Here is a 17,373-nt window from a genome sequence, read left to right on the forward strand (position 1 = left end):
TTGAGGGTTTCTTGGTGGAGCTGGAGTGAAGTATTTGGGGACATTCTTGAAGAGATGCTTAGCCACTTCATATCAATGGTGATGGGTTTTTTATCCCTCAGGACTAAAGTTGTAACAATAATGGCCCCAGTATCTGGAGCATTTTGCTAAAAGGAGACAAGCATGTGTTTTGCTGCAGGGAGCCAAAGCCTGTGTCAGATCTCATGTGATCTTGAGTATGGTGAAGGAGTTGTGGCAATGACCAGTGGGGATAAACCGAAGGAATCCTAGATGCATGATGACTATGATAGGGGAATGGGTTCTTTCTAAGAAAGGAATGGCTCTTTTGGGCCAATCTCAGGCACTGCCGGGCCAGGTATGGTTACATGTGGTTCACACAATATATCACCTCACTTAATCTCAGTTAGTTAACAGCAAAAGAATAGAAAAGTACAAGTAAAAGCCATACTCTTCCAGTGTAGAATGGTACCTTTCAGCATAGATTATTACCTTCCCGGTGTTCTCAACCAACTCTGGAAGCTATTTCAGAAGCTGCTAAAGAAGCCTCTCCTGTTTTCTGAGAGTACTACACCATATCTTGTCTTCAGCTTACATAAGATTAAAGCCAGTCTACTTTATTAATTATAGCTTTTTATTGTGTGCTGCTCAGTGGGGAAATTGGAGCAATGGTTAAGAGTGAAAGCAAAAGGGAATGGAGTAGGCAGGGGCCTTACCTGTCAGAGTTTCAGAGGAAGGTGAAAGAGAAGAGAGGATATTCTGGACGGTTGCTCACAAGAGTCAGCTGGTTTGCAAAGGGAAAGAGTGTGGGGGGTGTTGTTACAGACTTCATTGAAAATTTCTGGGGTGAAATAAGACAAGTCTGTGAATTTTGACTGCGGGAACTTTTGCACCTGGTCATAGTTCTAGTAGGCTTGGGGTAGAAGGCTTTTGGTTTGGCCATTTCTGTGGGAGAGAGATGTATCCCACAAGCACAGTGAACTATTGGGCCACTGGGACCACTTTTTAGGGATTTCTCTTGTCTTCATTTTAAGACAGACTCTTCCTTTTTTGTGTGCTATTCTCTAAAAATTAGAATGCTCAGAGTTCCTAATCTATTCTGATTTCTAATTATTGAAATCCTACCCATTCTTCGAGATCCTACTCAAATATTATTTGTTCCAAGCAACCTTAATTGTATCAATAATCAAATTTGTTCATTCCTTTTCATATTTTCTTTTAGTATAGTTATTTATCTTTTTGAATTATTCTTCCTACCAGACTATAATCTCTATTAAAAACAACAGCAACAATTCTTGTATTTCGTCTAGTAATTTTTTACCTCATAGGACCATTAGTAAATATTTATGAACAAGTGAGGAGAAGCACACACATTTAAAAAAAATTAAAATTTTAGTTTAAAAGGCCAGTCAATTATTATTCATTATTAAGTTCCTACAGTATACCAGGCACTGTGCTGGGGCCTGATGATACAAAGACAAAAATGAAAGTCTCACATCTCTCAGAGCTTATATATTGTAAATAATAATAATAATATTTAACATTTATACAGCAGTGCCAGGAACTGTGCTAAGTGCTTTACAATTATTAATCTACAAGATTTGATTCTACAAGAACCTTAGGAGGGAGATGCTATTATGCTATTATTATCACCATCCCCATTTTATACTTGAGGGAACTGAGACAAACATTAATGGAAGGCTCAGAATCACACAGCTAAGTGTGGTAGAATTCAGATCTTCCTGACTCTGGGTCCAGCATCCTATCCACTGTGATACCTATTGTATCACAGCAGTATTGTATGTTTGTATGGTAATTCAATAATTAATCATAGATTTCCTGGATGCATTGTTGATAATTCATTTAACTCAACTTGCATTACACTGAAGGTTTTGCTGTGTGTATATGCCCCTGGGAGGGAGGGATATGTATGGGTGTGTATTGGGAGGTGTTTCAAAGAGAAAAAGAGCTTTCATCTTTCCTAATTTTTAGCAAAATGATAAGGAATATTAAAACTGTGACACTTTAATATAAAGAATGTCAACTTATGAGAAAATGTAATTATCCTTTATTAACCATCTCTTTTCCACTCAACTTTTTTTGTTTTATAGATATAAAGCTGTGCTCCACTGTTATGGATGTGGAGTCTTCTTTGTTAATCCAGAATCTGTGTTAATTTTTATTTGTACAACTGTCTTGATTGCTTTTCCTGGTTTGTTCAATGACCAGTATGATTTACTTAGCTTCCCAGATTTCTTATGTAACATTTTTTTTTTTTTTAATTTTCTAATTTGACAGGTTTACCCATCATCAGAATACTATATCCCTCAAGAGGAGTTTAATTCTTTCTAGCAGACATGGTATCCGAAGAAAGCTAATCAAACAGCTTGGGGAGCACAAACGGGTCTATCAGTGCAATATTTGTAGTAAAATTTTTCAAAACAGCAGCAACCTCAGTAGACACATCCGTTCTCATGGTGAGTTTATGTTTGACACTGCCAAATTACTAGTCTTCATACAACTTAGCATATTGAAAAAAAGAATCCAAATGATATCAATATGTTACCGTTTCTTGGGCTTCTTTTTAATAAAATGTTCTTTTTGATCTTTTTATGGCTGCTATAGATAGTTGGATAGACATAGATAAGATCAAGAATGTGGATGGGTAAGGGTCCCTGAAGAGAGAGAGAGAGAGAAGGAGAGATAGAGAAGGAAAGAGACACCCCAATATTTAGAAGGTTTCTAAATCCTTTTTCAAGTGATCTGGTGCTATTTGAATTATTTATTTCCATGTCTAAATTGGCATTAAAAAAAATGTCGGTTGAATCCTCAGGTGATAAGCTATTTAAATGTGAAGAATGTGCAAAATTGTTTAGCCGAAAAGAAAGCCTAAAGCAGCATGTTTCATATAAGCACAGCAGAAATGAGGTAAGTGGTAAATACTTATTGAAAAAAGGTAATTAGCTCTGAAATTATTACTGGAAAAAAAAAGATTTGTATGAGAACTTAGAGAATGCTATCAATGCATTAAAGTTACTAAAATAATATTAAAATATGAAGCAACTGGATAGATGAGGAAGGTTGGAAGATTTCCAAGATGAAAATAGATTAATATTGAATTAATTGAGACGTTATTTGCTAAAAAACTAAGATGTTCTTTGTAGGATTATTTTTATCGGGAGGAATAAAAATGTATGTTGCATTTGAGAGGAAAATAGAAGGGGGAAAATGGGGGAAATAATGGCATTCAAAAAAAGGAAAAACTTGAAATAAAAAAGCAGTTGAGGTTTGTTTCAAAGATATCTTAATTGTAATTAAATAAATGTTTGAATTTGTATTATATGCCAGATACTGTATTAGGTAGTCTATAAAAATGGTTTCAAACTCAAATAGAAACTGGGATGCAAGTTTGACTCCTACTCTAGAGAATATAAAATTAATTAGATATGATTTCTGCCTTTTAATAATAGAAATTAGTTATTCAAGCAATCATAATTAAAAATTAAATATGAAATCTTAGTGCTTTCATATAATGTGGAATTTAGTGCTATAGGAACTCTTCATGGAAGAAATGGCATCAGGTTTCATAAATGAGTGCCTAAGGAATTGAGAGGAAAAGGTATTTCAAGCAAAGGAAACATTGTAAGAAAAAAATGCAGATACTGGAAAGTAATGTAAATAGTGATTAATCTAGTTTAGCTGTAATATGGAATATACGAAGTGGTGTATTGGATGATATAGTTAGGAAAGTAGGTTAAAGCCAAATTAATTGAATATGTTGAGTAAAATACTTACGTGCCCAAATAAAGATTTGCTTTTGAAAAGTGTGATCAAATGCTAATTGTCCATTTTTATTTTGGTTTATTCTTTTTCATTTTACTGAATGTGTTTTCAATTTGAAAATAGATTGATAGTGAATACAGATACAGGTGTGGAACTTGTGAGAAGTCCTTTCGAATAGAGAGTGCACTGGAATTTCACAACTGTAGAACAGGTAAGAACAGTTCTCTTAAGTGATGTGGAAATTAACTGGCAAAAACTGAAATAAACTTATATAATAAATTTTTCATATCAATACTTTTTAAAAAAGCAATATATCTTTTACTGCAGTCATTCATTTTACATGATTTCACATGCATTCACAATATTTTGACATATTATTTAATTTTTCATTATGAAGCTCTACTTTTTTCACATTTTTCAATTTTTTCACTGTACCTACAATCTATTTTTTTCAAGTCTACCCTTGATTTCAATGAAATTTGTCAGGCAAGTTTCCAGGCCACTGAAACATGTCTCTCTGAATTTCTTGGATACATTTCTTAACTTTTCTTAAGATGTAGTATGGTACAAAGATATATTACAGTATTCCAACTAGAAGTTTCTGTATTTCTTAAATATAATGGACATAATCATAATGGATCTAATTATACATATGATTAGACTTTTACGCAAGCCTTGTCCTAGGCATGAATCAACCATTTAACCCTAGACAAATCATGCAGACTCTCAATTCCCTAAGAGATTTCTAAAACTACCAATTGAGGAATGTTTACTAATCTTCAGTGGTAGAAAAATCCCCCATTGGGACTTTATTAAATTATAGCTCTATTTAAAAACACACATACTAACACAACTAATTATGTGATTCTCAAAAAATGTATTTAACCACCCTCAGCCTGAATCAAAACTTTTTTTTAAATTCAATTTTATTTGTTTCAGTTAAATCTTTTTTTCTCTCCTCCCTCCTTTTCTCTCACTGGGAAAAATACACTTTATTAGGGAAACCAGTAACCAGGGGAAAGTTGATTCACGAGAAAGAGAAATATAACCAGTAGAACAAAACTTAGTCTGGAAAGTAATGCTATGCTAAAGTCAGAACAAGACTTGGAACTTCCAAGCTCACTCAGTAATTAATAATTCAACTCAGGATGTATAGAAAGTGGGTAATCTTAAAAGAGTTCTAGAAAAGGAGGGAAAAAATGAACAGTCATTCAGCATCACTCCAATTTATAACAAAGGTATTATAGATATAATTGAATGAATAGAGCAACTGGGAATAGAGAATCTTCCCATCATTCTTTCTCTTTAATTTTTAGTTTCTCCCGATCTAACTGGTTAATTTCCTACTTCTTACAAACATGTTCATGATGATGACATCATTTTTTTTAACCCCATCATTTTTTAAAAAGAATTCCCAAGACACTGCTTTTTTCCTTAAAAAATTATTCTTTCTCTTCTCCCTTTCTCAAAGTCCTGGTAAAAAAAAATCTGTCATTGCTCATTGCTTCCATTTCTTCTTTCATTCTTCAGTCCTTTGTAACTATGCTTTTAATTTTATCAGTCAATTAAAGCTGCTCTCTCCAAAGTTACCAAATGCCAAATTTGATGGTCTTTTTTCAGACTTATCCCTCTTGTTCAGAGAATTTGACACTAATGACCTTTGTCTATTCTTGGATATTCTCTCTTATTTAGTGTTTTTGTGCACTGCTTTTTCCCAGTTCTCTAGTGTGTCAAGCTATTCTTTTCAAGTCTCCAGTATCCTTTGATGGTTTATCGACTATATCACACACCAAATATAGGTGTATCCAAAGGTTTTGTCTTTGACCATCTTCTCTCTCTGCTCCATTGGTAATTTCATCATTTCACACAGTTTTAATCATTGCTATGCTTATAGTTCTCAAGTGATAAAGTCCTAGTGCCTCTCATGAGCTTTTGTTGTAGCTCTGAAGCTGCTCACCAGAAATTATAAATTGAATATATTTTATATATAACATCTTTAAAACAGAATTCATTATCTTTCACTCCAAGCCTATCCATCTTCTGAATTAACCTATTTCTGTTCAGGGCACCATCGTTCTTGTAATTTTGCAATATCATTGTGATACTCAATTCTTTATTTTCCCTTACGTCATCAATGTAATCAATTGCTAAGTATTTTTGTTTTTGTGTCTACAATATCTCCTCTCAGGATTCACAAGTCATTACTCTGGTTCAAGCCCTGGTCACCTCTATTACAGTATTTTTTTTGTTGTTTGTTTGTTTGTTTGTTTTTTTAAGTGGTCTGCTTGACTATCTCACATCAGTTAAGGTTTCAAAACTGAACAGAAAATGGAAAAAATTATATTTGATAAATACATGGAGAAAACTGATTTCATTTACTAGAGAATGTACTTTTTAAATGAGCAATTTATGGAATGTTTACCAAAAAAATGCTCATTTTAGGAATATGAAGAAAGAAGATGCAGAAAAACAACTTTTAATGATCACTTATACGGATCATAGTACAATTAGAATAATAATAGCAAAAATATACTCAAAGTATTTGGGCCTAAATGCAGACTAAAAATTATTTACTTAAAAATGATTTGTCAAAAGATATAATATATAAACAATTAAAATTATATTAAAGATGATAATAGAATATATTAAAAATTATGAAATTGAATTCAAGCAATTCTTAGTTGGCAAATTTATGTCTCTGTGGCAAAGTTGAAGTAAGAAAAGTAGACATTTAGGCTGCTTATTATGTTTCCAGGAGTTGTTAGAGTAGTTCTATAGCAAAATACCATAGAATCATACAACTAGCTATAAGTTGGTCATACAAGCTATTAGAAAAATAAAAAGATAGGAGGAAAATTATTGTCAAAACTGAGATTGAAATAACTCAATTTCTGGAGAATATTATGTGTTATTTAGAAAGCCTAAAAGAAACAGCAAAACCATTAATCATAAAAACAACTTCTATGGAATAGAATATATACCCCCCCAAAAATCATCATTTTTATAGATCAATCAAAAAAAATTTACTTACTTTCAATCCCTTCTGGTTTACTGACTGCTTCTCTAATGTCTGTAAACATGCCTATCCCTAAAAAAATCCTTGCTTGATCCATCCATCCTTGCTAGCTACAGTCCCGTGTCTCTTCTTTTTTTGGCTAAAACTCCCAGAGAAGGTTGTTTACAATCAATGATTCTATTTTCCCCCCTTTAATTTCCCTCTTAATTCTCTGAAGGTTGACTTCCAACCTCATCATCCAACTGAAGCTGCTCTTTTCAAAGTTCCCAGTGCTCATTAAATCTAATGACCTTTCTCAGTCTTCATCCATCATCTTTCTGCAGCCTTTGACACTATTGATTAGTCTACTCCTTGACAATCTCTCCTTCCTATGTTGTTCTGATATTACCCTTTGCTGGATCTCCTCCTACTTGTGTGATCTTTATCCAAGTTACATCTACTGCACCAAAGAGTGTTACTTAACGTTTTATCTTAGGCCCTCTTCTCTCTATATACTACCTGGTGATATCAGCTCCCACAGTGCCAGCTATCATCTCTGTGCAATTAAATTTTTTGTAATATTTATTTTTATTATGTTGTATTATGTATTATTAATTAATATTAATTTTTTGTAATATTTATTTGTACACCTTTAACCTACTGATTTCTAAGCTTTTATTGCCAGTTGACTACTGTATATTTTGAACTAGATACTTCATTAACATCTTTAACTCAACATGTCTAAAACAGAACTCATATTTTCTCCTCAAACTCTCCCTTCATCCATACTTCCCTCTTTCTGTCAAATGTATCACCATCCTCCCAGTCATTCAGGCTCACAACCTCCTATGTGTCATCTCCAACTTCTTACTCTGTCTTACTTCTCTCTCTTACCTTCTCTCCTTTCAATCTTTTACCAAAATCTGTTGATTTTACTTTAACATCTCTTGTGTCTCTCTTTTCTAACACTGATATTATCCTGGGTTCAGGTGCTCATATTATACTATTGCCTATCTTAATTTTTTTTTTTTTCTTTTGCAAGTCAGTTGGGGTTAAATGAGTTGCCCAAGGTCACACAGCTAGTAAGTGTTAAGTATCTGAGTCTAAATTTGAACTTGGGTCCTCCTGAGTCTGGGGCTGGTGTTCTATACAATGGACCATCTAGCTGCCCCTATTGTCTATATTATTTTAAATCTACAGTAATAATCATGCTGGTTCATCTTCTTGCCACATATTTCTCTACCCTATTTTCTATTTTCCACTCAGTTACTTAACTGATTTTCCTAAAGCGCAAGTTTGATCATGTCACTTCTCCTATTAATTCAATTCCAGTAGCTCTCCTTTGCCTCCAGAATTAAATAAAAAAGGTTTAACTTTTAGAGTCTTCCATACTTTGGTCCTTTTCAGTCTTCTTATGCCTCACACCCCACTATATACTATGCAATCGAATGACACTTTGCTGCCACACCCCTTTGCCAACTCTTAACATTTTCATTGGCTGTCCCCCAATGCTTGGAGCTCTCCTTCATTTCTGCCTCCTAATTGGATTGTAAGCTCCTTGAATGCAAGGATTCTCTTTCTACCTTTCTTTGTATCCCTAATGCTTAGCACAATGACTAGCCCATAGTAGATACTTAACAAATTTTCTTTATTCAATATTCTGCTGTTCTACTACTAATTCTACTACATTCTCCTAAAAAAATCAATTTTTCCCCCCTCTGAATATTTCTTTGCAATTACTCAGTTACTTTTTATTCTTAGGTTGGATTTTGGGGCATCTCTAGATCTATAATTTTTAATACTTGTCAATATTTTTAGTTTATTTATCCCTCTAACTTTACATCCTGACTGAAGTTTTGTGGCAAGATCAGGCATTTGGGTAGGGTGGTTTTGCCCTCAATCAGCTGGGTGCCTGCTCTGAACTTTATCTCCAGGGTTAAATTTTCCCCCAAATCTTTGAGGTTCAGAAGTACTGAATCTTCAACTCTGTCATGAGACAAAGACCTTGAACACCTTGGTACTGGGGCTGTTCTGTTCTGAATACCGATGTATTTCTTTGATTGTCTCTACCCTGAGGTTGTCTGACCTGTGGGTTTCTTTCTTTCCTTCCCTTCCTTTTAGTTTTGGAAGCAATAAGAATTAAATAGTTTCCCTAAGGTCACAGTGTCTGAGGTTAAGTTTGAACTCCTGTTCAAAATTGTTCTATGACTCCAAGGCCAGTGCTCTATCCACCACATCTGTGGGACTTCTTGTGGGAGATCATAGCTCCTATTGCCTGCAGTGGTGCTGGCTTTCCTATTGCCTGTGGACTTTGGGATGACTTTCTTTGCAGTTCTAAAGTAGAAAAAAGAAACTTAATGTAGTTTCTCATGGTATTTCTTAATCCTTGTTTGGTGTAATCCACATTTCATGTTGGAGTAGTTATGTGAGAAATAAGTTTCTTTAAACAATCATCTTGGCCAGAAGTCTAACCTATAGTTTTCAAAATCCATTCTCTTCACTTTTTTTTTTTTTTAAATGAGGAAAACATTTCTTCTCTAGTTCTCTAGGATCCCTTTCATTCTCCATAGTCACCAAAAGTGACTATTATTCTCACAATAAAGGAGGCAAATAACTATCTGGGGAAAAAGATAAGGATGTTACTGTGTTGAAATAAATATATGGATCTTTTCACATAATTGAAAAGTTGAAAGTATTTGCCAAATATAGTGTTAAGTACTAGAAATATAAATACAAATAGAGTTCTTGCTTACATTCTAATGAATGGGTGGATAGAGGATAACATGTGAAAGAAGTGGTAACTAGAGAAGTATATTTTGGTCTGGAAAGTCACAGGGATGACTTACAGGGATGTAAGGGGCTTTGTTGACACTGTACCTTTTCAGAAGCAATGGAACTATTTACTTAATTACTCTTCCCAGAAAAAGCGGTCAAAAAGGTAGTAGCATTTAATGTCTAATATGTATTGCAAGAAAATGGCTGGGTGAGGCAGGACTTTGGAATCCACTAGGTAATCACGAACCATTGTTAGTCAGGATTGTACAGCTCTGAAGTGGGAGTTGCTACTGCAGCAGCCAGCAGCCAGCAACCAGCAGCAGTGGTGGTGCTGGCAGTGCAGCATGGTTGGTTGCATTATAATTGGAGAGGAGTGCAGGGAAGAAAGATGGAGAAAACTCTCCTTTTCTTACCAATCAGGGCAGTAGGATCTTAAGACAGTAGTCACAGCAGCAGCTGTAGTAGGAATGTGGCATGATTGACATATGTGAAACTGAAATATGGTTAGGAGGACAGTTAATCATTGCTAAGTAACAGGAGTTACAATTATAGCTAAATTCATTTATATTCCTTTTGGAATTTCTGTTGGTTTTAATTTGCATGGTCAATTTTGTTATCATGTGCGGTCATATGTGAGAGGCAGCATGGAGAAGTAGAGAGAGATCTGACCTTGAAAGCAAGACAGCCTTGTTCAAGTCCAGCATCTGACAAATATTGTCTGAGCAAGTCAGTTAACATCTCAATGCCCAGGCCAGGCTCTAAAGTTGCAGAACGCTGCTGATCTGTGTAGTACAGGGGTTGCATATATCAGGTACCTACTATGTGCTAGGTACTAAGTGCTGGAAATACAGCAAAACAATGTCTGTTCTCATGGAGCTTTACATTCTAAAATGGGGAAGATAACTTATAAACAAATATATGCAAAGGAAGCAATATACAGGATAAATAAATAACAGGGAAAGCACTGAAATGGAGAGGGGTTATGAAAGGCTTCTTGTAAGGTGGAATTTAGGGAGCTCAGTAGTTGGAACAGAGGAAGGAGAACATTCCTGTTGGGAATTCAGCCAGAGAAAATTCTCTGATTCTGATGATGGTGGTGATGATGATGGTGGCAGCATCAGAGAGAAAGGATGTATTCAGGAGCTATTGAAATCAACAGGCCTTGGCAACAGGTTGGATATGAGAGGGACAGAGTATGTGTGTGAAAGATAATAAGGAAGCCAGTATGACTCATAGATCATGAGTCTGAAGGCCTGGAAGAATGGGGTTGCCCTCTACAAGTAGAGATGGTGCTGTTTAGGGAGAAAGTTAGTTCTGTTTTGGACATAGAATTTAAGATGTCTACTGGACATATAGTTTGAGATAGCTAAAAGGCAGTTGGAGATGGGAGATTGGAGGTAGCAGAGAGTTTGTGGTGGGAAAGTTAGATTTGAGAACTATCAGCGTAGAGATAGTGATTAAAATCCATGGCAACTGCTGAGATCACCAAATGAGGTGGTGTAGGTGTAAAAGAAGAGAAAATGGTCCAGGACAGAATCCAGAGCAACACCTGCAGTTAGACAGTATGATCTGAAAGAAGATCCAGCAGAGGAGATGGAAAAAGAGCAGTCAGACAGGTAGGAGGAAAATCAGGAAAAATTGTGTCCCAAGAAGCTAGAGAGAAGAGATAGTCAAGTAGGAGACAGTGATCAGAGGTGTCAAAGGGAATGAAGACTGAGAAAAGGCCTTTGGATTATGGTGCTTAAGAGATCATAAGTAACTTTGGAGATAGAATAAAAAGGTTAGAAGTCAGATTGTACACTATTGATCAAAGAAATGCAAATTAAGACAACTCTGAGATACCACTACACACCTGTCAGATTGGCTAGAATGACAGGGAAAGATAATGCGGAATGTTGGAGGGGATGTGGGAAAACCAGGATACTGATACATTGTTGGTGGAATTGTGAATACATCCAACCATTCTGGAGAGCAATTTGGAACTATGCTCAAAAAGTTATCAAACTGTGCATACCCTTTGATCCAGCAGTGTTACTACTGGGTTTACATCCCAAAGAGATTTTAAATAAGGGAAAGGGACCTGTATGTGCAAGAATGTTTGTGTCAGCCCTCTTTGTAGTAGTGGCCAGAAACTGGAAACTACGTGGATGCCCATCAATAGGAATATATTCAATATATTCAATAGGCTGAATAAATTATGGTATATGAAGAAGTCAAATTGTAAGGGATTAAGAACAGAATAAGAAAAGAGAGGGTGGAAGCAGCTATTGTAGATAGCCTTTTCAAGATGCTTAGCTACAAAGGGCAAAAGAGATAAAGGATGCTAGATAATGGAGATGGATCAAGTGCAGGTTTTTTTCCAGTATGGGAAAACATGATGTATATTTGTCAGCAGAAGGAAAGGAATCAGTCAACAAGCAGAGTTTGAAATATGCGAAAAAGTGGGCATGACAGAAGGGACAATCTGTTGAACAAAAGGGGATGGAGTTTGCTCAACAAAGAATTCTCTATACAGATGGAATCACAGGCCCTCACTTGCTTCCTCCCATGAAAAATGCTTCATTTACTTGAATAATATGGTGGAAATCACAAATAAACTTGCATTAAAAACAAAATGGTATATATACTGATTAGAGCTAAGGAATGAGAGCTAAAAAAAAAATAGCAAAAAAAAAGTTATAATTAGTAAAAGAATGTCAGTAATTATCATCCAAAAGAATAATATGGCTGTATATTAAAATACATATAATATATAAAATGATATGTATATTAAAACTAACATCTTTTGAGGTGGGGTTCATAAGTGATAAAGTGCAAGTTTACAAACATAGAGTACAATCATTTAGTTTCCCCTATCTCTTATGTCCAGCCACCTGACCTATTGTTAAACAGGAAAATTAATACTTCTTTTGGCAATTTTTCTCTAGTCTAATATTAAAAGCTACAAAAAAGCAATTTTCTTCAGAGAACAATGCCATTTTTTGCTTTGGAGAGCTACTTTCAAAGGAGGAACTTCCCACATCTTACAGCTGTCATTATTTTTTAATTATTTAATTGGAATAAGATAGATATTTTTAGATAAGACTGCTTTGGGGTTTTTTAGTTATTAAATTTATTGGTGCAGATTAAATTTCTAAATGTAGATTTTTGGCTTCTGGGAATACTCATCCTATGCTCCTTTTCTGATGATTTTTTTCTTGCCTTTCCTTCCTGATATTATCATTACAGATGAATATAGTTGCTGTGAAAAAGTTATAGATAGATAGATATAGATATATTTTTTTGCTAAAAAGTATTACTGTTTGAAACATTTTTTTTCCCTTCTTTGGGCAGATGAGAAGACATTCCAATGTGAAATGTGTTTCAGATTCTTTTCTACCAATAGTAACCTCTCTAAACATAAGAAGAAGCATGGTGATAAGAAATTTTCTTGTGAGGTATGCAATAAAATGTTCTACCGGAAGGATGTCATGCTAGATCACCAAAGGAGACACTTGGAAGGTGAGTACATTTGGAGTGATTACTTCTGCCATTATTTTCTTTTGCAGTGTTATATTATTCATAAAAATAACTTGAAAATCTCTTATCTAATCCTCTGTACTTAGAAATAGACAGTATTAAATCTCAATTTCCTTAAGAAGCTTGAAGTAGAAAAAATTACACATGGATATTTAAGATTCCAAGTGCAACAGAATCATTCCAATGAAACAATTAATGGTATTTAAGAAAAAAATAAAATAGAGTGTTTAGTCTTATTTTGATGTATTAGGTATGAATATGAAACAAATATTACATAGTAACAATGGTAGAAAAAGTTTTTGGATATGAAAAACTAGTGATTCTTCTGCTCACATAGCTAATATAGCTTCTTTTTTACTTCCAAGTTTAAGTATAAAATCTAATGTTTGATTTTTAAAGTTCTTCCTCATCTAACTCTAGCTTATCTTTCTAGACTGATTACATATTTCCTCACTCTCATACACTCTGCATGCTAGCCATTTGCAGTTTGCTATATGCGATACTTCATGTCCTGCTTCTGTGCCTTTGCACAGACTATTTGTCCCTTCCCTTTCTATCCCCTATAACTGGAATGGTCTCCCTTTTCACTTCTGCATTTTAGAGCCCCAATTGCATTCAAGACTCAGCTCTAGAGGCTCATCTTGGTTCTCCTGGTTGTTAATAACTCAGCCCTCTTCCACCTCAACAAAATCTCTTTATATTTATTTTGCCTTTGTTTTGTTTTTTGTTTTTTTTTGCTGAAGCAGTTGGGGTTAAGTGACTTTCCCAGGGTAATACAGCTAAGAAGTGTTAAGTGTCTGAGATCAGATTTGAACTCAGGTCCTCCTGATATCAGGGCTGGTGCTCTATCCACTGCACCACCTAGCTGCCCCTATTTTGCGTTTTTTAATTTAAAAATATTTTGTCTTTATATCACTTGTGTTTCTGCTTATATTCTTTCCCTAACTCCTCCTATATCTCAATCCCTTATTTAAAAAAACAGAAGGAAAAAAAATTTCTTAACTAAGTTAACATGACAGAAAAGTTTGACATCATATGTAGTATCCTACACCCATCATCTCATCCAACAGGGAAGTTATCTTCCTCATCCCTTTTTGGAGGCCAGACTTGATCATTATAATTTTGCATCTTTCAGGTTCCATTGTTTAGTTATTCTTTATATTTAAATTGTAATCGTTATTGTGTCTTATCATCTTCCTGGTTCTGTTTTTGAATAATTTTTGCATCATCAGTAAGCATGTTATACCTTCCCCGAAAAATGTAAACTTATGGCAAGGACTGTATTACTTTTCTATTTGTATATCCAGGACCTAGCCCAGTACTACGTATAAGCAAATGCTTAGTAAGTATTTGTTGAGTGATTGAGATCCAAGTCACAAGTTTGAAAAAAAAACAAACACCATACTATTTTAGACACAATGTTTGTTTTCCAGTAACAATGGAGTTTTTCCCTGTCAGATAATCAAAATAGAAGCCAGTACAGGGGTATTATTTAATTTACTGTATAAAGCATGATAATATAATAAATAACAGTTAATGACATTCAACACTTGCAGTGGGAACTTCTATTGTAGTGAATGTAAAAACTGATTTTTTTTTTCTCTTTTGGTTGGGGGGTGGTGTTTGACAATTTAAGGAGTCAGGCGTGTGAAGAGAGAAGAGTTTGAAACCAGTGGAGAGAGTGTGGTCCGATATAAGAAGGAGCCCTCGGGATGCCCTGTATGTGGAAAGGTAACAATTTATCATTGATTTAAGAAAATATGGAGATTTTAACTTAATCTTTTATTTACTGAAGATTATTTTACTAAAGAAATAGGAACCAAAACTAGAAATTTCAGTCTTAGAGCACTAAAAAAATCAATTAAAAAGATTTTTATAAATAATAGAGACAATAAAATTGGTGTTTTATGAATAATTTAAATGATGAAACTTTTTTTCAGTCTTTTTTGTTTTGATCTTTTCGCTAAGGGTCAAGTGTATATTCTGAAAGAAGCAAGTTTTGTTTTCTTTTTGCATTGTTAAATCTGCTTTTTCTGTGACATTAAACTAATTAGGTGTCAAACTAAGACAGAAAAGAGAAATTGGCTCTAACAGTTGTATCCATATCTTGAATGCTTTAAGAGCACTTACTGAAGTGCTCTTTCCACCAGTACAAAATCCATACCTATCCCAATTTCCCAGAACTACATGGCTGCTCTGGATAGAAAGGAACCATAGAATCCCCAAATGGCAGTGACAGAGTAGTAAGGTGTTCCTGGGCCAAGCCAAGAACTTTAGGAACTTGGTCTAAAAGTCACAGTGGCAGTGATGCAAAAGCTCTTTGAAAATTGAAGGAGTTTAGGACAGAGTCTCAGAGAAGGGATCCTACAAATACTGCCAAGTCTTTGATCCAGAAGATAATCCCATATATTCATACAACATAAATATTAGTTTCACCTTTTGTGATAGCAAAAAACTAGAACCAAAGGTAGACATCCATCGATTAGGGAATAAATGAACATTCTAAGGTATGATTGTAACATGAAATATTGTTCTATTATTTTTAAAATATAAAAAATTTAGAGAAATGTGGGAAGACTTGTACTCCATTATACAATCTGAAATAACTGGAAGCCGAAATAAATATGAACAACACTAAAATTCCTGCGCTGAAATGAAGTGTAGAGGCCTCCAAGGGAGAGTTGTGTGGGAGGTAGCATGAACAAAGCTGGTGAAGCCATTATTGCCTCTCCTCAGACATCAATAAAAAAGACATCAGTACCCTCCAGGCTGCTTAGCCATGTCTTCAGGCAGGCTTTTCCCCCTATCTTGCAGGGGAGTAAATCCCAATGGAGACAGATACCAGCCTAGTTGCTGTGCTTCTTCTGTTGTAGCTGCTACCTTTTTATCAGCCATAATTCTTTTTTTTTTTTTTTTTCCTTTTTCTTTTTCTTTTTCTGAGGCAATTGAGGTTAAGTGACTCACCCTGGGTCACACAGCTAGGAAATATTAAGTATCTGAGGCCAGATTTGAACTCAGGTATTCCTGACTTTCAGGAGTCACCTAGCTGCCCCCATAATTCTTAAAGATCCAGAAAGAAAAGTTCTTCTTGAGAAAGTCCTTTGCAGTATTAAATAAAAATGGATGTGGCTTTTAATCAGTTGAAACAAAATCTAAGAGGTTGTATTTGTATATCTGCCTTATATCTTTTCAAGTCTCCAGTAAGGGTGTATTACTTAGTATTTGAACCACAGAGCCCTACCTCCTAAGGCCTAGCATAATGGATAGAGTGCTAACTAACCTTAAGAGCCACAAGGTCTTGGGTTTAAATTCCTCCTCAAACATTTCTTAGGCAAAGCAAGGCATTTAGCATCTCTTGGCCTCAGTTTATCATCTGTATAAAGGGGGTTGAACTAGTCCTTAAGTTCCTTGTAAACCTACGTCTTTAATGCTCTAATCACTGATCTTTCTGTCTACCCTGTAGTCAAACTTTTGTATACAGTTGTGTCTCTCGTTAGAATGTAAGTGCCATACAAATAAGAACTGTCCCACTTTTCTGTTTTGCTCTCCAGTGTGCGTCATGTAATCAGTGCTTAATAATTTTTTTTCATTCATTTACTCAGTAACATAAATGAAAGCAATAAAGAAGAACTGGATTCTTTAAATAGTTATGATAACTGATTTTGATCTCAGAGTAAATCATACCTACCTCTTCTCTGAGATTTGAGAATCTGTGGATATGGCCATACCTTCAGATGCAGTCACTATGTCTCTTGGTTTTGGTTTTTATTTAAATGGTTTTCTTAAAGTGAAGGATTTAGTAGGGTGGGATGGGGTAAGTGACAGTGCAATATCTAGAAATAACTGTGACATAAAAGCAAAATACATTTTTAAATTAGGTATTGTTTTTACAAAATTCATAAAATTATTTTACTGAATTAGAAAAAAATAACATTTTGAATAACAAGTCAAGAATATCATAGGAAATAATGAAAAAAATGTAAAGAAAAGGAATTTAGCTCTACCAGATCTTAAACTATATTATTATAAAGCAGTAATTATCAAAACTATCTAGTATTAGATTAAAAAATAGAAAGGTAGATCAATGTAATAAAATAGACATAATTTATAGCTACAAATAAATATAATAATCTTATAATTAAGAAGTGTAAAGACAAGATTTTGGGATATTATTTGGTAAAAATTGTTGAAAAAACTGGAAAGCAGCATAGCATAAATTGGGCATAGACCAATATTTTACACCATTTACCAAGATAAAATCAAAATGTATAAATGATCTAGATATAAAGAGAAATATTAAAAAA

The 17,373-nt window shown here is 34.5% G+C and overlaps 1 protein-coding gene across 4 annotated transcripts in view; it reads left to right on the top strand.

The window, feature by feature from the left end:
• The window catches only part of PRDM15 (PR/SET domain 15), a 169,907-nt gene that overhangs the window by 99,679 nt on the left and 52,855 nt on the right, over positions 1 to 17,373 (top strand). For all 4 annotated transcript variants that reach the window (XM_074300477.1, XM_074300478.1, XM_074300476.1 and 1 more), the window contains 5 exons: positions 2,296 to 2,474; positions 2,831 to 2,925; positions 3,904 to 3,991; positions 12,884 to 13,051; positions 14,706 to 14,800. In XM_074300477.1, coding sequence (XP_074156578.1) covers positions 2,296 to 2,474; positions 2,831 to 2,925; positions 3,904 to 3,991; positions 12,884 to 13,051; positions 14,706 to 14,800 — 625 coding nt within the window. The remainder of the gene's footprint in view (positions 1 to 2,295; positions 2,475 to 2,830; positions 2,926 to 3,903; positions 3,992 to 12,883; positions 13,052 to 14,705; positions 14,801 to 17,373) is intronic.

This window comes from Sminthopsis crassicaudata, chromosome 3 (assembly GCF_048593235.1).
Source record: "Sminthopsis crassicaudata isolate SCR6 chromosome 3, ASM4859323v1, whole genome shotgun sequence".
Lineage (NCBI taxonomy): Eukaryota > Metazoa > Chordata > Mammalia > Dasyuromorphia > Dasyuridae > Sminthopsis > Sminthopsis crassicaudata.